The 21692-nt window shown below is 38.0% G+C and overlaps 1 protein-coding gene across 1 annotated transcript; it reads left to right on the top strand.

Annotated features, from left to right (window-relative positions):
* The first annotated feature begins 3859 nt into the window (after nucleotides 1-3859).
* On the top strand, nucleotides 3860-21628 carry stat6 (signal transducer and activator of transcription 6, interleukin-4 induced). Its single transcript, XM_069688873.1, has 22 exons — nucleotides 3860-4209; nucleotides 7908-8053; nucleotides 8247-8391; nucleotides 9054-9134; nucleotides 10597-10759; nucleotides 11823-11923; nucleotides 12500-12648; nucleotides 12977-13093; nucleotides 13287-13454; nucleotides 13658-13745; nucleotides 13832-13954; nucleotides 14750-14842; nucleotides 15261-15464; nucleotides 15542-15636; nucleotides 15731-15864; nucleotides 16617-16766; nucleotides 16854-16914; nucleotides 17066-17131; nucleotides 18138-18203; nucleotides 18837-18881; nucleotides 19098-19190; nucleotides 19301-21628. Exons 2-22 carry the CDS (start codon nucleotides 7920-7922, stop codon nucleotides 19344-19346), a joined length of 2322 nt encoding a protein of 773 aa, XP_069544974.1. The 5' UTR covers nucleotides 3860-4209; nucleotides 7908-7919; the 3' UTR covers nucleotides 19347-21628.
* Nucleotides 21629-21692: the final 64 nt, after the last annotated feature.

The raw sequence follows: 21692 nt of genomic DNA, 5'->3' as shown, positions 1-21692 counted from the left end.
ATAAATTACTGAATAATTTTAAGTTGCTGAGTGCTCAGAAAGAGGAGACAGCATTTAATCCAGCTGAGTAGATTTTAAAAAGTACCAAATGCAATATGATAATAAAACAGCCTGTGGCATATTTACACTGCTACAATGCACAGCACAGATTTACACATCCATAAAATGCCAACAAATATTACAACTTCAAAACCTCAGACAGCAAAGCTGAGTTGTCACATATTCAACACATTAACCCCACCTGGTGGCTTCACTTGGAAAAACACTGAAATATTATATTACTTCCAGAGGATACGTGATACAAAGAGAGAAATATGCCGTCTATAGAAACTACGATACTATCAGGATTAATCTTGCATGATAATTATCATGTTGACATGTTTCATGTGTAATATTCATATATCATCTTTTTTAGTGTATGTCAACATTTGAGTTCATTGTAACCGGTTTGTAACAAACATGTGTACTCTGTATGTATACGAAGTAACTGAGTTTTGTATGAATGTGTTGATATACAATTTATTATACAAATAGCTACACAGTTTAGGCAGAGTTGTGTGGACCTGCAGGCAAACTATCTACACATACATTTGCATACAAATAACAGCATTCAATTTCTTGAGCATTTTCCTATAAATAGAGTTAATATATTTCCACATACTTCTATTTCATCCTGAATATTAACACACTGAATCATATGTATGTTTAAGTAGTAAAATCTGCCATGTGACAACTGCTCTGTATGCCAACTTGACATATTTGGAAGAACAAAAATGGTTCTTACAATGTTAGTGATGTAAAGAGATAAACACATGCATAAAAACCTATAATTAATGGAGTATTTGTACGTGTACAACATAAAGGCTATGATTGGGAGTGGTGGGAGATGGTCAAAGAGTGGCATTACCACGTGGTAGAAATTTTAAGTACATTTACAAAATGAAGAAAAGTATAAATGTTGTCTTGTTATGTAAACTGCAAGCATTAAAACAAATACAAACAGTACTACAAACAGTAGTACCCCCATCACCTCAACAACAGCCAACGAACAAACCTGTAAATTGGTGTTATGCTGGTTTATAATTGCCAAACAACGCTGATGATGGTTTATGGCTGAAAAGCGTAGTTATTTTTGCCCACAGTAAATTGTTATGTATTAATCTGTGAGTGCTGGTATTCTGTTCTTTTTTTTATGCTTTACAACTATGCACCCGTTATGGTTCTAGAGATGTGAGTTGTGCTCCTTTATAGGGATTGCAAAAGTAAATGACTTTAATATCCTTAAATATGGTTAAAACCTTTTTTTATTTTTGAGGAGTCCGAATAATCTATAGTATTGGGTATGCAATTCAGGTTAGTCATTTTGAGTTAATTTAGAAAATGATAATATCCTAGGTGCATAATGCATTTTAGTTTAGTGGCTTTGAGCATTTCACTACTTAATAGCCTTTCATTTTTTTTGAATGATCTCAGAAAAAATGCCATGGTTATAAAGTCATTGTAAATATTAGCCTATAGTTTCTGCAAAATAGACCTCACATAAACAATTACCTGTACGTATAAAAGCTTAATTTATGTTTTAACTCATAACTACAATTTTGGAGCAGATATTCGATGACTCGCAGCACTACACATAGGCCTACCTCCGGTTGGACTCCGTGATGGTCCCAATGAATGCCCCGGGTTTTGAAGAGCAGCTCCCGGTGTCTTCTTACAGGTGGATGTCCTTGGTCCAAAAGAAAAAAACGTAGCTATAGACTCCCAAACGACATTACCGCCCGGAGCCTGACGCTGCAGGCGGGCTCTTGTGATAGATGTTTAGGCTTGATATCCAGTTTCCAGTGTCACCTCAGCGGGAACCTGCAGAATTAGGCTACTAACATGTAGGTATATTGCCGCATGTGATGAAGCTTATCTCGTTTTAGACTTGTATTATAGTGGCCAAGCATATACTTAAGCCAGAGGGGCTTCATAAACGGGCAGAGGCCTATAATTGACGGGCTCGCCTTATTGCCATATTGTGTCTCATGAAAGTCCAAACTTCTGTTTCTTTCTAGTGACGTAGGTTTTATTTCTCATCATTAATGATCTTCAACTTCTAAAGTGCAAGAACCCAAAACAACTGTCCATAAGATCGTGACAGCCAAACATTTCATTGACATGCAGCAGCGTGATGTGGTTTGGCGCAAAAAAAATCCGCAAAAAACTACTTGTGCTCTTCCGTTCAGCAACACCTGTCACCTGGTCGAAAGTTCCTCCTTGTATTGAGATTGACCCAAAGCACAAAGGCGACACCTAGTGGACCAAATAGTGTCCCACATACACTTAACTTAAAATAGCTCAAGAAATGTATTTTTAAGTCAGTAAGAAAAATTCTGTAACAAGATCTAAACCATAGAAAGAAGCTATTGCCAGTGAATATTAGTGAAATCAGTTTTTTTTTTCTAATTTCTGAATGCCTTTTTAAGAAGTGGCCATGGGTAAGAAAATTAGCCTTAAGGACTAACTGCCACATTTACAATCATTTTTGTCCCTGTCATACAAATTGATAAATTAAATTAAATGTAATATGCTGTATTTTATGATGCATTGAAGTGTCGAATCATTTTCATGTTTCCGTGCAAGGGGGAGTCAATCTTAACAACCTAATATGTTGGTTTTATAATTAAATATTAAATTATCATAAAGATAAATCAACTTTATTTAACAGTGTGGTAAATTATGCTTAAATTGTGGTGGATTATGCTTATGCTATGCCCATTTATATATATATACATATATATATATATTGTGGAACATCCGAGACTAAAGTCCCGCCCTACTGTGTATAAAGTATGTAATATCAAGTGCTCAGATCAGACTCCAACAGAGAGACCTCTGGTTGATGTTGGGCTCTCCGTGATATCATGTATGCTGAAGTTGCTGAATAAATCAACTTGCTGATTGAATCTGCCTATGGGTGTCTCTGATCAAAACAACTCGGTGGAAATCAATTGGTGAATTTCCAACAACAGGTTAATCATATGATTTGTATTTAAATCCTTAATTTGCTAATAATTGATCGGGAGCTGTCAAATAAATTAGGCAGTAAAATGTGCAATATTTGCCACATTTTGGTGGAAGAATAATCAAATGTCAAGTAGAGTAGGCCTACTTGAATAGCGGATATCACCGGAGCACACACAGCACTACGAATAGAAATAAACTTTATTTGCGTAGTACTTTCCAAACAGAATTACAAATTGAAGCATCAAACATAAAAAACCTTCCAGCTGCAGAAAACAGCTGGAGATTCTGCATTGCACCAATGACAGACAGGGGGACTTTTTCTTTAATGAGCCCTTATTTAGCTGCCAGGATAAACATCAAACGGTCAAAAGTTGGAGGTCTGAGCGAGGTAAAATCCTGATTGTTACATAATAGTAGGCCTGATGTGTGTCAGAGGTTGCCGTTGGGAAGATGTCCGACTCGAAAGCACTGTCGTCTGTAGATATGGTATCATGTGTCTTACTGGAAGTTACAGCATGTGCTTTAATGACTCAACATTACTCCGCCTACGACTCGTTCTGTGGAAGGTGACCAAGCCCACTAAATGCTGTAGTTTCTGTTTCAAGGGCGGTAGATAAATGCCTGCCATGTTTGTGCTGTTTATGGTCCATCATATTTTCTGTTTAGAGACATTAGAGCCCGCAGAGTGCTCGTAATCTGATCCTTTTACAGTACTGAAGATAGACGCACGCCGAAGACCAGACATGGTGCCAACCAATATTTTGTTTTAACTTATTCTGCGGTACAATAAAACCCTTTCAGTGTGAATTATCGCGTTACCATATCACAGCCCTGACGTTTGTCCGGACTAAGGAGTGTACTTCTGCCGCGTGTGCGCGTAAACGTACACACAGGAAATAAAGCGCGCTCTTGCGTTTAGTGGCACATCGTGGGTAACAGGGAAGTGAGTGAACCTAACCCATTTTCTGCGTTGGTAAAAGTTGCTTTCGCCCCACGTCAACAGCTCAGCGCCCTAAGTTTGCTTTCTCTTGGTTTTAACGACAAGTTAACCAGCTTTCAGGGGACGACGTCAAGCGTTTTATTGAGTGATGGAGTCAGGAATTTTCGAATAACAGGCAGAGGGATTGTGAGACAGAAGAGGAGGAAAAGGCGACACATCACAGCATTTTTCAATGTTTTAAGGTTTTTGTTAAAATACAGGTAAGGATACATGTTGTTTGTTTCATAGTACCCAGACTGTCGCAGTTATTTCCAGGCCCTGCAGCTGATGAGGCCTGGATACTTGTCAGAATAGTGCTGTATGATTGAAGTTGTCTGCGTTTCTGTTACGTAAAAGATAGAAACAATTGCAGGATGAGTGACGGCCTAAAACACAGGCTGTCGTTCTACGTATGTGTTGTTTTTGTGGTCATGCAAACCACAACAGTTCCGCTGTCTGTCATTTTTGCGAAACTTTTACCACCTAAAAAGAAGTCCCACATGTCCTTAACATCTCTATCGTCTACGCCCCATTTCACGAATTTATTATGCATCATTATCTAATGGTCAGGGCAGCAAGAATATTGCTTTTTATTTATTTATTTATTTATTTTAGTTCCTGTACAATTACATGCTGTTTAAATTACACTAACTCTGGACGGACTTGATGACATTTTAATTTTTAGAAAAGCAGTTTTAGTATCGCATGTGGTCAATATTAATTTCCAAGAAAACACATGTTTACTGTGTGCCCAACTGTGTAAATTTTATTCTACAGAGTACGAGTTATGACACTGTCAGCCATCCGCTTTTCACAGTGACCAAACAACCGACATCTATGTTGATTTCATCCTGGCCACCATAGACGTTGTCTGGCAGTGAGTGTGTTGACACATCAAAACCAAGCCAAGTTTAAAACCTGTAAACTCGAAGGCGAATGGAGAGAGACTCCTGGGAGACAGATGCAAACAATCTGCCCTGAAAATGATTCACATTATTAAATACTTGCCAGCTTTATTACAATAATAGCCCCTATTGAGCTGCCAAGCTGTCCTAGAAAGATCCGCTCTGAGTTCTCTCCACTACTGCATGTCACAAAATGAAAGAGGAAGGCAGAAGTCTCTCGCTTTCTCTTTCAAATCAAATCAGACCAACTAGTTTGATTTGTACGAATGTTGTTGAAACAAATGATCGAATTCAGAAAAGAGATATAAATCATGTACACTATTACTACAGAGACATATTTACACAGACAACCATAACACATATCCATAATTCTGATCTCAGTGGGGTTTCCATTTGTTTCTACTGTATCTACTTAGTCATTTAGTCTGAGCATACAACATCTTATATTGGAGGAGGAATCACTTCTCTGCTGCTCCTTTGATGTTTCTTCCTTTTTCAATCCTGTTAAAAGCCTTTTTTCCTGTTCAGAAAACGACGATCGAGGGTGTTGTATGTTGTACATATTGTACTCGATAAGTGCACAAATATTTTTATCACTACCAGGAGAGTACTCTCTGTGATCTGACCCGAAATTTAGAGAAGTTTAGCCTTACCTACCTGATGAAGCATGATTGTGTATTTGACTTTCTATAAAGAAGTGAAGTACAAATTGTTTGGTTGTGGTGAGTTTACTGCCAACGTGAAGTTTATTGATAGCTGTAGAGGGGAGGAATGCTGCTTTCAGTGTGAAATAGTTTTTAAAAAAGTTTAGTTTTAGGGTTTTAAAGGTGTGTTTGTAAATGATGATTATTTGGAGTTGATCTGGGTGAAGATTTAATGGAACTTTCAGTTCTCACAAAGATATATTTTAGAAATAAGTTCTCAAAGCCAAAGATGACATCGTCATATTTTCAGAGGTTTTGCGTTTATTATACAAGACAAAAACTGAGCAAGTCCACACATTTGGGAAACTGGGATTTTTGCCAGTGTTGGTTTAAAATGATTTGGACAATCAACCAATTACTCGTATCAAATTTTAGCCAACTCATTTTCTGCTCAATAATTAATTGACTAATTGTTTCAGGTATAAATTGAATTCATCACAATTTGGACTGTTATTGGAAGAAACTATGTAATTAGAAGGTGTCCCATTTGTTATGGGATATTGTGATGGATTTTTTTTTGTAACCTTTTATAGAACACATAATTGACAGACAAAATGAGAAAATAATTGACAGATTGTTCTATCATGAAAATAATAATTAGTCGCAACCCTTTTTTTGGATGATGACAATGATAAGAGGCTTCTTTCTCTGCTTTATTCAGATTGTTTGATGGTGGGTTGGTTGAAAGTAAATCTAATGTAAAAGGCTTTAAAGAGTGTTTTTTCCTTCAACTGGTGACATATATAACATTTCTTGTTTATCCTTGGATTTTTCAACTAACATAATGAACACATTACAAAACATCGTCAAACTTCCTTTGTTCTGATTTCTGGGCATTCCAGTGAAAAATTCTGAGTTCTGGTTTAACTTCCTATTAGTCAGTGATACCAACTATACAATTCTGACCTGTAATTTTCCACCCTAACAGATATTTTCACATGTACTGACATGTGCAGAAGTTCTTCTAATTGTAAAAGGTTTTTCCCATTTCACCCAGTAATCTGCATCCAGAAATTTAGCTACAGTTTCTTTTCTGTAATTATTTCTTTAATATTTTCCCTCTTTTCATACCTGCAAACGTTTGTTGCCTATTTCTGTATTTTCTTTTTAATATTCATTTTCACCTGTTCGTTGATCGACCTCAAAGTGACAGATCGACTTTAAATACTTGGCTCTCACACCAGTGGAAGGGCTAGGAAGAATAATATTTGAGGCCTAATATCAAAATGAATATAGAATTATATTCAGATGGACTGCTGCAGCACCGTTCAAAAGGAGTGAGTTTAACTATTGACACCATAATTACTTTGTATCTCATTAAGTTGAATGGGAGTCTAGGGAGAAAGAGGTTTTTTTGGAGCTCGCCCCTAGCAGTCCTAACCCACTTCTGGATTGACTTCACCATTCAGATCTGGAGACTATGTTCATTTTCATACACAGTATTTAGTACAGACAATGTATGAGTAGTATCAATCTTCTCATCCATCATCTATAACTCTCAGAACGAGAGCAAATAGGTGTTTCCCAAAGTCTCAAACTAATCCTTTAGAGGGACTAGTTTGACACATAAGGGGTGAATTTGAAGTCAAAGTGAAGTCTTAAAAAACAAATGTGTCAGTACACTGTTTGCACTGAGTGCTTAAACCCACATGTGATAAAGCTCACAGGATACACTTGCTTGATGCCAGCAACGGATTGAAGACATCTATCTCTGTCTCTACATAGCTGTGGTGTACAAGTTTTCCAGATGTCTGTTTGACATGCATGTAGTTTTGACCTATATTCTATTTGTCTTATTGCCCACAAATCTTGTGGAGACCAAAGCCAACAATGAAGTGGTCTGACTAACTAGTTTGTCTGGCACACACACACACACACACACACACACACACACACACACACACACACACACACACACACACACACACACACACACACACACACACACACACACACACACACACACACACACACACACACACACACACACACACACTCTCGCATGTACACATGCACACACGCACACTTTTTTCAAGTTGTGTACCTTCAGGAATGCCTGTGTTTTGGCTGAGTGCCACAAACAGGGTAAATACTTGGGAGAGTAAGAAGGAAGAAACTTGAATTGCTGGTTTTGGTCTAATCATAGGATTTGTTGATAATTAGAAAAATATACCTTTTGCCTGCCTTATTCTTCAATTCGAGTGTGCTGTTTGACCAAAATGATGCCCTGTTTGGTTCCACTATAATTCTAAAAATGTAATAAAACAGTGTAGACATATGTTATGGCCTTTTATTCTTTTTACTTTGTAGCCCTGCTTGATCATGACCCAGTGGATGAACATAACCCCGATGCTCCAGTGCCTGTCTGATGAGACAGTCAGCAGCCTCTATCCTCCAGCCACCTTCCCCATTGAAGTCCGACATTATTTATCTGAATGGATAGAGGGCCAAAACTGGTATTACGCTAACACATGTGCACGCACATACTTTGCAAAAGCCATATTTTCTTGCATACATTGTAAGCATGTGTATTCTGATTTAGTATTGCATGTGCTTGTTAATACATGACCTTGGAGGTATGGAGCTCTAGGTATGTTTGTAAGTTTACAGATATATTCTGCATGTACATTTATGTGTGTGTGGTTACAGGGAAGACTTTGCACTGGAAAAGGTGGAGCAGGAGACCAAGGCTCAGGTTCTGTTGGACCAGACCATCCGCATGCTGCAATCGATGGCTCAACAGAATTCAAATGTAGTGGACAGGATGAAGCTGATGCAGATCAGCAAGAACATGGTAAGGAGACTGTGTCACTCGGGTCAATCCTATCGTAGCGTGGTATTTAGGTTCCTCCCTACACCCACGACCGGTTTCAATAATACAGTGTCACTTTGCCAGCAGTAGGAGAGAGCATATGCACCCACAACTTTATAATAACAATAATACTAAAAGTAAATGTTACTTGTACAGCAGAGGGGAGGTGAGATCCGCCCTGAGATGCTGAAGGCTCTGGACCTTGTTTGGGATGTCTTGGATGACATGCCTCTTCAATGTAGGATGGAGGTTGGGATCAGGGCCTGTGGACTGGAGGGGTGATTCCCATTTTTAAAAAGTTGGACCCTAGAGTGTTCTCCAACTATCGGGGTGTCACACTACTCAAACTCAAAGTACTTTAGAGCAAGAAAATTACATGCAGTGCTGAAATAAAAAAAATACTTCAAGATAATAAAAACCTACATACACACACACACACACACACACACACAAGGGCTTAAAATACTACTGAAAAGAAATGAATGTCTTTAAAGGAATTCAGAGTAACCTCACAACCGACCTGCTGCAACATTAATACAGACTATACTATACTAGGCTATAATACAGGAATGTATTATTTGTGAACTGAATGTAGTAATATGGCCTGTATTTAAGATCTGATGAGTCATGTGCTTTCTTTAAAGGGACTGTTTCAGCAGCAGCCTCTACAGTTTGCAGTAATGGTTCGAGACATTCTCAGGAAGGAGAGGGTTCTGATCAATACAGTAAGATCCTTATTAACATACTATCTGTGTTTAGTTTAACTAAAGTCCTCACCATAATGTGTAATCATATTTTAAGGGCTGATGAATCTTGATCTCACAAAGTTTAGGTGACAAAGATTTACCAACTGAATCTACACATAGAAGTGATTACAAATACACCGACCAACAGGAAAAGACTTTGTGTTGCAAGTGGAACTCTTTTACAAAAAGACTGTAACACAAAATTTGTAATACCAATTATGCACATTTAGCACACCCTTTTCAAGGTAAAAGTTTCATGTGTATAGTTATTTTCTGACTTGTATGCAGCCATTGTTTTAATTTCGGTAGTTCATCGAAGTAAGATCTGAAACTTGCCGGAGAAAACTGTAACTTTTTAATCAAAGTATCCATTTAACAGATTTCTGTCCCACTTTAATATCTCTTTTGGCTTGTATATGTTCAAGGATCAGAGATTTGTTTTTAGGGACATGGGGTGTTTATATTTAAAAGTCAGTGTTCTCTGTTTGTTTGTAAATGTATTGATAGTTTTAATTATTCCAGTGAGCTTGTTTTTTTTTTCTGATATATCTGGTATACCAGAATCTTCGTGTCAAATTTCAAGACACAATGTCAAAGCAAGGCAGTCACATCTGGTTTTAAACCAAAGCCTAATTTGTACCCTAATTTACATATTTTGTTGTTGGAAAATCAAACCCAGAGGACAGGAAATAAAGAAACATAGAAGTTATTAAAAGGCTAACACTCACACTCTCAAAGGCATCAGAGCATACTTGATTGTGGTAATAGGGATAGTTTCATAACACCCCTGGCTTGCATTTGCATTACCAATCATATTTAAACTTTTACAAAGTTTATAAAGAACTATATACTGTGATGGACTGCCCTCAGTTCAAAAAGCAAGTTTCAGGTCTTAGGAATTTAATTTCCTTCCGTCAAAGAAATCATCCTCCTGAAAATGATATGCAGGTCATGGTTAATTGCAAAACAGAACACAGACATGATACACATTATTTTTAGATTGTGTATGACTTAGTTATCCAAGATATTATCATTCAACATAGATCAACATTAAACTTTTTTCTTCAGTATAGAAATGCCTAATCCAGCATACTTGTATTAGTTACAATTTAGAAAGTTTGTAGCCCATGTTTAGTGAACTGACTTCAACATTTTACTTCCTGTTTATAGCTGTAAAAGCCGAACAATATGGGCAGAGTAGTTTCAAACGCACAGCATCATCAGTGAGAAAGTAGGATTAAAAAAAACAATAGTTACAAAATTGGTTTTGGGAGCAATTCATGGGTGTAAATATATTGGTTACCCTTCTCAGGAGAAGGTAAAGATAATTTGTTTTCTGCATCATTTTCTCTGTTAATTTACTTTCAATTACACTAACAAATCATGTGTAAAACAGTTCTGATGCTTTGTAAGTGTATTTAGTTCTGTTCCATGTCTGCAGAGGTGCACATCACAGTACGAAACGTACCCGAGTAGAGACGCTAACATGCAGGACGTGGATCACCTGGTTCTGAAGGTGGTGGAGGTCCAGGAGATCCGAAAAAAGATGCACCAGCTGCAAGAAGAGCTCAATTGGGAGAGGCAAAACTATGAGAGTTTACAAGGTGAGGAAAACACAATGTAAACACAGTTTCTTCGGTAGTGCCCTGCTTAATGTTAACATGCTACAAATACTGAGGTACCAGACTGCTGTGCTAATTGCCAATAATCTCTGGTGATGAAACTGCAGTTTACAGAACTAACTTAACAGACTGAAAGTGGAATAGAAGTATTTTAGTTCCTCTTTTTCAAGATTAATTCAGTTTCTTTCCGTTTTATTTTCTGAGCCTCAAGTCCTGTTTTGTAGACATGTGGAAACTTATTTAATTTAGTTCCACTTTATTTAATTTAGACAGAATGTTAAATTTTTAGATGATAGTACTGAGTACTGTGGTACTACTACTGTACTACCTCAGGCTTTTTGCACATTTTCACTTGTGATTTCAACACCCTGACAAAAATATACTTTATATATGACTTAAATAAATGATATTTATGATATTAAAAAAATTTCCCCTCGGGGATTAATAAAGTATATACCTACCTACCTACCTACCTAAAGGGCTTTTTGTTTTATTTTGTTATATTGCTATAATTCAAAACCCCTTCCTCTTACACAGTATTCTGTTCCTGTGTGCAAAAAGAGCAACAACTGTTTTAATGTGACATACTTGAATATTGTTTTCTTTTTAAATACTACTTTTGTGAACAGTGCAAATAGTACTATCCATATCAGGTATGCATAAAATGTACATCTGGCTAAACTGGCTAAGCTGGCGGCAAACAGCATAAATGCTGTTTCCATAAATGCTGTTTGCCGCCAATTTTCACATGTGCAGTTCAGTCTACCCTGTTTTATGTGCAGCGAGATGTTTTTATTAGAACTAACACTGTGTTTCTTCAACATCCATTCTGTCAAAAATGGCTCATTTTTAGTCGATTTGCTTTCCTGTCAGAAAAATCACCATAGTTTTCCTCAGAAAAGTTGTCCTCTGTAATTTGGTCATTTTTGTTTGTCCATTCATGTGCAGCAGAGATCACGTTTAATTTTTCTCATTTAAGAAAATGCAACAGTGTCCGGTCGTGCAGAAATGGCTCAACGTGTTATATTGTTTGTGGTTTCAATAGGACCATTTCAACAGAACGGGCTGGATTCTTCAAAGTCTGAAGTCCAAAAACTGCAGAACCACATCCATCAGCTGGAGTTCAATGTGAACTCAATGGCCACGGTGAGACAATGGCTTATGCTGCCTGTGCCAACATTACTGGCACCTTAGGGGGAAGTTAGATATTTTGGTTAAATTAATTCGTGAAGAAATTAAAGTTGCACATAACCATAGCATTGTAGATAAATTCATATTCAATTATATATATTTTTTTAATTTTCTGATCTTACTTCACCTACTGAAACAGACGTTCAAGTCTGTCTTTTGGTGGTCTTTTGAATGAATACAGATAATACAGTTTAACAGACAGAAAACAGTTTACATAGTTTAATTCATTTTCTGCCACCACCTGTCATGTCAAACTAAATCTTTTTGAGATTTTGAAATGTTGTCCATTCAAAAAGGAGTAATTAGTCCTTAAGAAATTTCAGAATGGTGCATATTTCATATTATTAACTAAAAACAGAACAACTCATAAATAAATCTTTGGTGGTCTAAATGTTAATTTTTAACAACTGTAATTTTGGTATGGTACATAATATCTCTTTGTTTGTATGCATGGTGTTTATCGGCATGTAAATTTGTCTATTGTTTTGCTATGGATGTCAGTGTAATGTGTATGGATGTTGGTTGTTGTAGAAGCGTTTCAAGCTGCTGAAGGAGTGTGTGGACTGTCTCGACCACTGTCAGACCCAACTCATCAGCTGGCTGAAGACGTGGAGGTCGGAGCAGCACAAGGCAGCCATCGGACGTGCCTTTGACAACAACCTCAACCCCCTGCAGACCCGGTGAGGTGCACCCCACTGCGCTTTTTCCTCTTTACACTGACTGCCTGTGTGTTGTATTGCTTTTATCCACTCCTAATGATAAGCCCACAACTAATTAAACATTAAGCTAGATGATCTTTGACACTTACATGTTTATCTTTAAATGAAAGTGTGACGTATGTAAAACTTGGGGTTGCCTACGGAGAATTCGGCATGTGGACAGGAGGATCCTGAGATTGAACCAGCAACATTTCAATTATTGGGCAACCCGCTCTACCATCTGAGGCACAGCTACTCAGATGGATAACACAAACGGTGTTTCACTTTCTTTATATATTTTCTCCGTTAGGTGTGAGCAGCTGCTTGGGATGAATGGGAACCTGAGACAAGAATTGATGCTGATTGGGGAGCGGGTCTCAGACCTCGAGGAAAGGCTGGGGAATCTTCTGCAGGTTCTCATTGAAAGGTAGTGCAGTCACATTACTTTCCCTACATATATTTATCTTTCTTTTTACAGTGGAAAACAAACAACAAAAATACATGTGCTCCCATCCTTCACTCACAAACAACAACATATACAACTTGAATTCACCTTTAAATCAAAAAGTTTTTGTTTTTTTTCTCTCTCTTCTCATTAATGTAATTTACATCTCTTTCAGCTCCCTTGTAGTGGACATGCAACCTCCTCAGGTCATTAAGACTCAGTCAAAGTTTTCCACGACTGTGCAATATCTGCTGGGAGAGAAAGTAGCTCCTGGGAAGCCTGTGTTGCTGAAGGCACAAATCATTAATGAGCTGCAGGCCAGGAACCTGGGCAGTGTATCTTGGTGAGCCACATCTACTGCACAACATGGAGAAATGCACACTGTCAGGAAAGAGAGGAATAGTTCACATTACTAATAAACTCTAAACTCTGAACTCTAGTTAGTTTGCATGGTATCCACTACTTTTTTTTTCCAGGCTTTTAAGGTACACACTATATGCTACTTGTATGAGGGAATAATTGACATTTAAGCCATGTTGCCTGCAGTGATAATGTTGGGGAGCTGATAAACAACTCTGCCATCCTGGAACACAATACAACCAGCAAGAGCACATGTGCCACCTTCAGAAACATGGTATGTACTGGTCTTCATTTTCCACTCCATATTTGGTTATTATTCAGCCTTGTTAACAAATATAACCTCTCGATTTGATTCGGCAGTCCATCAAGAAAATCAAGAGAGCAGACAGGAAGGGATCGGAGTCTGTGACGGAGGAGAAGTTTGCTCTGCTGTTTTCCACAGAAATCACTATCACAGGCTGTGACACTCCTTACAAGATACAGGTTTGGCTGAATATATTGTCCTATCTGCTCCTCAGCTGTTCTTTGCATCCTGTTTCTCACTGACATACTGTAAGATTTTGGATTTGAGAGTTTGAGAGAGTTTGAGAGAGTGAGATAGAGAGAGTTTGAGAGAGAGAGTTTGAGAGAGTGAGAGAGAGTTTGAGAGAGTTTGAGAGAGTGAGAGAGAGAGTGAGACTGACTTTATTAATCCCACAAGGGAAGATTTTGTGGTTACAGCAGCATATACAGGGCAAATACATTTTTTAAAGCAATACATTACAGAATATAAAATTATACGTCTTATTTATTTATATACAAATAAATATTTACATACAAATAAAAATATCATAATATTACATTTAACTAAACTAAACAACAGTGCAACGTCTTATTGATGTAGGATGGATTTTGCCAGAGGTAAGTTATTGTATAGTCTTATTGCAGTGGGCAGGAATGATCTCGTATCGGTCCTTGTGACAGCAGAGCTGGATGAGTCTATTGGAGAAAGTGTTCCGCTGCCCATTATGTTATGTTTTTTTTCCCTTTTTCACAATACATTGAATGCAGTTGCATTCGACATCCTGGTATATCATATGTTAGAATACAAGCTTTGTGAAATGCTTACCGAGCTAAAATGTCACATCTATGTAACATAGAATGGAGTCTCACATTATAATATGATATGAATATATTGCCAAACCCTATTTCACATATTGTAATTGTAATCCAGCATCCATGTATATTCCAGTGGGAAGAGAGCTATCAGTAAGCGTAATATTATATCATTGATTGTAGATGATCTCTCAGCCGGTGGTTGTCATTGTTCATGGCAGCCAAGACAACAACGCTGTGGCCACCATCATATGGGACTGTGCATTTTCTGAACCAGTAAGTCTCAAATTATTGTTTTGTCTTTAAATTTTTATATAACTGCTATTGTTCTTATATCTTGTCACTTTTTATGCCTCCGCGCATACACATAGCCGTCCAACACGATCTCAATAACGCCTTAAGGGAATTTATTCAAACTTGGCCGAAACATTCACTTGAAACCAAGAATGAACTGATACGATTTTGGAGGGCAAAGGTCGTAGGTCAAGGTTACCCCCTCACATTGACCTATGGTTGTGAATATGATATTTCAGGAACGGCTTGAGGGAATTTGCTCAAGGTCACTCTGACCTCATGTCTTTCCCATTTTTTTTTTTTAACATGATACCTCAGAAACACCACTTTCTTTTCCTCACATCGTTGTAAATGCATATCAGTGCTCTTGCCGTGTCATCCATTTTGTCGTTGTCATCAGGACAGAGTACCCTTCGTGGTGCCGGAGCGTGTGCCCTGGAGCATGATGTACAACACTCTCAACAGTAAATTTACCTCAGAGGTCCAGACACACCATAACCTCGACCAATACAACCAACTCTTCTTGGCCCAGAAGATATTTGACAAGCCCGACTTTGCTGAGGACTTCAGCAATAACATGGTTTCCTGGGCCCAGTTTAACAAGGTACGCACAGTGTCAATGCTCTCACGCAGACATACATTGACTGACGGTCAAATCTCAGTGCCTTTTCAACCTTACAGGAGGTCCTTCCAGGTCGAACGTTTACTTTCTGGCAGTGGTTTGAGGGAGTGCTGGAGCTGTCCAAGAAACACCTGAAGACCTACTGGAGCGAAGGGTGAGATGATCCCACTGCTGTTGCAACAGAAAATATTAGCAACCTGTGATTGTTTGTAATAATGACAAGTGTTTCCAATGTTCTGCTCCACCAGGTTGATATTTGGTTTCATTGGGAAGCAGCATCTACACCTGATTCTCAAAGACAGGCCGAATGGGACGTTCTTGCTTCGTTTTAGTGACTCTGAGATTGGAGGCATCACCATCGCTTATGTGTCTGCTAATGAAAGTAAGAGTCAGTGCAGCAACGGTTTGAGTTTGATTATGTTTAATATGTTTTTCCCCTCAAATCGTTCTGTTTCATGTTTGGACTGTGAAGATGCAAAGGTGCAACCAATAAATTCAATGTTGGCATGATCAGAAGGCCATCATGAAATATATATTTTTATATGTTATTTATTATTTGTTACTCTGAGTTTTACACTTTAACACACTCCCTCATCTTGGATATAAATATTAACAGTTTTTTTTTTTTTTTTTTTTTGTACTTTAGTCTACTGCAATAAATTTTGATGTAAATTTATAAGAATCCATTACATTGTTTATAGAGTGTTTTGGAGATAAGTAGATATGATTTTGATCTTGCTAGATTTGATCAGCAGGAGGGATGCTGTGTTAGTGATCGGCTGTTACATTGTGGGAGGTTAGTGTGAGGGACAGGGATAGGGTGACGGATCAGTTGATTGACATTGAAACAATCAATCACAGCAGTGTAGAGTTCAGAACGTGCATCCCTCCAGCCGATCTAATCTAGCATCAACCATATATTTTCGGTGCTGTGTTACACAATAGATACATGTTAAATGTTGATAATTTTGTAACATTATTTGCAAAAACAGTCATATCTGTCTTTGACTTCTCTTTCTCCCAAGTCTTTTCTGTGACTCTCTCCCTCTTTCTCTTTCACAAACACCCCCCCCCCACACACACACACACACACAAGCATATGCACTGACAAATCAAAACATTTTTTTCTCCTAGCTGGGGGACAGAAAATCCAGAACATCCAGCCTTTCACCAAGAGAGATCTTGAGATCCGTACCCTCGGTGACCGCATCCGTGATATCAACGACATAACGTACCTATATCCTGACTTTCCAAAGCACGAAGTGTTCAAAAAATTCTTCTCAGGTAATGGTGTTAATGCACAGAGTCAGCTGTATGTTTTTAAGTTCTGACAATAGATGGACTTCTTATTTTTTGTCTTGTTTAAAACAGAGCCTCAAGCATCCTTCGTCGGGGGTTACATCCCTGTGTCTCTACAGACTAGAGTCGGCATGTAAGGAGCTATTCATTATTTTTTTATTGTTTTTATTTCACTTTATTAATCCCCGAGGGGAAATTTCTTTGCTGCAGCATTACAAATGATGCAGTAAAGTCATCTTAAGGAATATTGAAAATTATTATTGTGTGTGTTTTTGCATGTGAAGGGATGCCATCCCCACAGGTCCCAATATGGCACATCGCCCTGAAAACTCTCACAGTGTCTTCCCCATGTAAGTGTCACTTTTACACATTTCTCTCTTTTAATTCATTTCCATGATATCCACTTACCCTGTAATTTGTGTTTCCTGGTGCTGTCCTTCACCAGGTAGCAAGCAGTCCTTTAGCACCGGCAACATGTTTAAAGTCTGTTTGCCCACAGGAACCTGTAAGATAGTAAATAGAATTAAACTCAAATATACAAGTGGCAAAAGTAGAGTGGCCAAAGACCTTCTCATGAAACGAAAGCACAAAAGTAGACCAATGATATTCATGTACCTATTTAAGGTAAAAGCTTTTATTAGCTTTGGGATCTTGATCTACGTTATAAGATAATGTTCTGTTTTAACAGTTTTTTTCTGCACAGTAGTAGGCACGCAGTGTGTAATGACAGACCTCCAAATATGTTTAGTTCTTAGGATGCTGGGCTAACTGTCTAAAGGGCATGGTCATAGTACAATAAAGTTGTGTCCAAATCTACTTTTGCAAGTTTAACGGTGGCTAATCTACACGCATAGTAAGGCCCATGGTTCATAGGGGTGGTACCTCATGCCCTAAACAATCGTAAGTGTGTCTGGGACGTAGCATGAAATAAACCAAACAGAATGTCTTCTCCCATTCCCTATAATAACCAGTGTCACTTGCACCTTGGCGGATTGTCATCCTAATTACGTTCCCTTAATAAAACAATTAAACACTGTGCCACTACCTTAATACCCGGTTTTTCTTGGTTAATTTTGCAATCACTTTCTATTGCCTCCGGGTAGCAATGCACCAACAATATACGTTACATCACCTTATTTAAGGACCAAGGATGTGAAAATGACAAATGTTTTGGTCTTAAACTTACATAGGCTTAAGTTTCACTTGGTGCTGCTTTTTGCCAGGAGTAAGGTAGAGCCTAGTCTATTCAAGGCAAAGGTTGCGTTGTGGTACTTTTTTCCCTTTTCACATTATTGACTTGCACTTTGGTTACACTTCATATTGTGTACTTAGTTTTCATATTACATGCATGTGTAGGGATGCTACGGCTACAGGTTCCAATATGGCTCCTCTCGCTGAAAACCATCATGGCGGATACCCCATGTAAGTGTCACCTCTGCACTTCTGAACATCAAAATGTTTCACTTGTATTATTCATTTACAAAGTTAAATTACAATTTATTAGCTCATCTTACAGTGAAAAATGAACTTCCATGTCCTCCACCATCCCTGGAAATGTCAGCAAATTTGTAACAATTCAGAGCTTTCCAAAAATTTTGAGGACCACAAAGGGGGAGTGGTCATATGGACTTAGTAAACCCAAGCTTATTTAAAGGCAGCAAGGAAAAGCATAGGTTTATTAATGTTCTCTGCACTGCCATGCCTTACTGGGACACTTAATTGATTCATCAGTAATCTCTACCTGTGCTTCTCCTCCTGTGATATGTCAAAATGTCTGCCCTGAAAAGCATGTTTTATTCATTGTAATGCTTGGTATGTTAGAGAGCTTTGGGATCTTGATCTAAATTAAAAATACTGGTAGGCTTTGAACAGTGAATATCTTCACAGTAGAAGTACACAGTTTGTGAAGATTAACCTCCAAATGTGTTTAAGACTCTTTAAGAGAATGTTTCCTTTTTAAATAGCAATAGTTGTATGACTACCTCTTTACATTTTCACTTTACTTTGGTTACACTTCATATTGTGGACCAAATTTCATTTCACATTCATCTGCAGGGATGCTCCAACTCTGGCAGAAAACGCTCACAGTGGCTTTGATGTGTAAGTGTCTACCTAATCCCCTGCAGTGCATATTTATGCTGATTTAAAAAAAAAAATACATGTGTAAATACATTCAGTAAATTCCTGACACTAAAATGTGACAAACAAGTATTGACGCCGTTGATTCTGTAATTTGACCTGTGTCCATTTCTTATGCTAAAATAAGCCTGTTTTGAGTCCTGCTGACAGCACTCCCACTCCTACTATTTCTTCAAGGCATCAGTTCCAGCAGTCGTTCAACTCACAAAAGATCTCTCAAGAAATCATTGAAAATCCTGATAGTCCTCCTGTTGACTTTACAGAACACATGTAAGTTTTTTTTTCTTTGTGTCATCTGTGCATGAACTCCATTGCCATGTTGTTTGAATTTTCAAAATATACATTGTTTGCCAGTGTTAAGGGTTGTGTCTGTCTTACAGCCCTGCAGTTAATATGGACATAGATTTGGACTTTTTCAAAGTCTGAATTCCCACCAGCTGGTATTGGAGTGTGAAGCAGACATCGAATAGAGACCGGAGCCAAATTTTTTCTCGTGTGACAAATATGCCATCAGTTGTTCCAATTTCTTCCTCCCCTTCCAACATCTATAGTTTCAGCTAACTTTTGAGTAAAAACTTGCTGGAGACAATTTAGATTTCTCTGGGACTCAACATGTTGATCTGGTGAAGTGAAAGGAGGAAATAATGTCAAGGAAAAAGTAAAAGCGACTGCTGTTATCGCTATGAGTGTACTACGAAGCAAGTTCAACATACTCAGGCTTTCTTTGCCTGAGCTGGCCTTAACAAAGCGGAAACTCTGTCAGAGATAATCAGTACTACGACGGTAACCCTGCTTTCAGCTCTGAGCGTGTTCACATAAAAGAGATGTTTGCAGCATCTGTCCAATCACAAACATGGACAAGTGTTCTGACAGCAGAGCGACATATTTTTAAAACAAGGAGCAAACTATAATTTTAAAAAGCTATAATTAAATTAAACACAATCCACACTGAAAGCAGCACATGTGCAGCTGCTAAATGACAGAAGGATGTGCAAAAAAAAAAATCACCAACTGTGTGAATGTGTCGCAGAAGTTGAAAGACCTAGCCTAGAATATTACCTTTCCACAAAGTGCACAGGAAGATCGGACTAATTAATTGTGGATATTTCATTAGATTAATTTTAGAACGTTTTAGTCTTAATTCAAACATACAACATAAACATAATTCAAAGCAGCAGGCAAGTTTACTGTCATATCTTGTAAGTATAAATGCAGTGCTTTAATGCATCAATCAGTCCCTGTAGTTGGATGATATCAGCAAAAAACACAATGAAATTAATATATATCTAAAAAAATCACGGGGGAAAGTCACAGAGGTTTGTCCGTCTCTAAACACTCTGCCCCCCCCTCTGCAGAGGACTGTTTCACCGTCTCACTTCACGCACTGAGCTCCACTGTATCTTCTCCGATTGGTGATGACATTTTTCAGAGAGAATTGATTGGTCAGTGGGTGGTACTTTCTTACGTTTTGATACGATATCTCCAACATAACTTGCTCTGGATCAGGTTAGGTTTGCAGCATAAGTTACCATGGTGATCTAGCCATCTTAAAAGAGCGACCTTCCTGACAACCAAGGCTTCGTGTCTCAACATACCTCACTAACCCACTAATTTCACTTCGTAGTACACCCCTCTGGTGGTAGGTTTGTTGTCGTGGATTTTATTTTGGTTGCTTTGCTTGTATTCAGGAAAATAAGTGATTTACTGTACAGATTAAAGTGCAGTATGCCATTACAGGACTAACCGTGTGATAGCACACGTGTCATGGTTTGGACTTTGTGTACTTTAGTCTTGATTTCAGTTTTGTGTTTCCTGTTTTACTTTATTGTTATTAATGGGGACAGGTAGGACCCAAACACAAGACACCAACTGAGGTTCAAAGAGTAAAAGGTTTTTATTGCAAAGAAAATGGGGACATACAGCAGGAAACACAACACAAAATAAGCCAGGTAGGGTGAATCCCAAAAACACCTGACTTCCAACAACAAACCAAAGAAACAGAAAAAAAAAAAAACCTACTGACAGGCAGAATGATTGTAAAAAATCCAATAGACTAGGCTGACGAAGACAGGCGGGCTGGAGACTGGACAGAACACAACAATGGACACGGCAGGGAGCACGACAGACTAACAAGGAACTAAGGAAGAGGTAGAGCTAAATACGTAGAGTGCTGATGAGGAAACAAGACACAGGTGAGTACAAAAACAGATGGAAAAAACCACAAAGGCAGGAAGTAATAAAAAAAAACCCAGCAGGAAAGTAGTTTTCAAAATAAAACAGGAAGCACAAAACTGAAATCAAGGCCAAAGAACACAAACCATGACATCATGGAAAGACAATGGTATATGACTTTGCCAGTCAGAGATTACTTTTTTAGGTCATAGAACATATTGCATGTTGTCCACTGTGCTTGCTATATTTTATTTTTTTTGTCATAATGATACAAACATATTTGAATAGTTTTTCCCTATTGTTTATAACTCTTCCTCGTTATGAAAAATGCTGGCTAAACCTCAGTCATAGTATGTTATAAACTCAGTTCACAGTAATTCACAGTGTGCACAGCAAATAGTCATGGGTCACATAGAGTGACTAGTTGTGTGGTATTGAGGATTAAGAACACAAAGGGAACAATAAGCTTTTCTTTCAGTTGTGACTGTGAAACTATACCACACTTAACACTTAAAATGCAACCTTGGTGATGGTGGTGGGCAAAACTCACAATATAACTATTTCAGTTAAAGTCTCAGTTGGGTGACTAATTAAACTGTG

The sequence above is a fragment of the Brachyistius frenatus genome, unplaced genomic scaffold (assembly GCF_029030835.1).
Source record: "Brachyistius frenatus isolate BFR_SWC_R1_liver_20210118 unplaced genomic scaffold, ASM2903083v1 Contig_6, whole genome shotgun sequence".
Lineage (NCBI taxonomy): Eukaryota > Metazoa > Chordata > Actinopteri > Embiotocidae > Brachyistius > Brachyistius frenatus.
Note: the sequence above shows the minus strand (reverse complement) of the source record. Positions and strands in the feature narration are given on the sequence as shown.

Excerpts from the sequence above, each read along its gene's own strand:
- stat6 (XM_069688873.1), top strand. The coding sequence starts at position 7,920 with ATGACCCAGTGGATGAACATAACCCCGATGCTCCAGTGCCTGTCTGAT. Across the intron at positions 16,915-17,065 it reads CTACAGACTAGAGTCGGCAT|GGATGCCATCCCCACAGGTC; the intron begins GTAAGGAGCTAT and ends TTGCATGTGAAG. Across the intron at positions 18,882-19,097 it reads GCTCACAGTGGCTTTGATGT|GCATCAGTTCCAGCAGTCGT; the intron begins GTAAGTGTCTAC and ends TATTTCTTCAAG.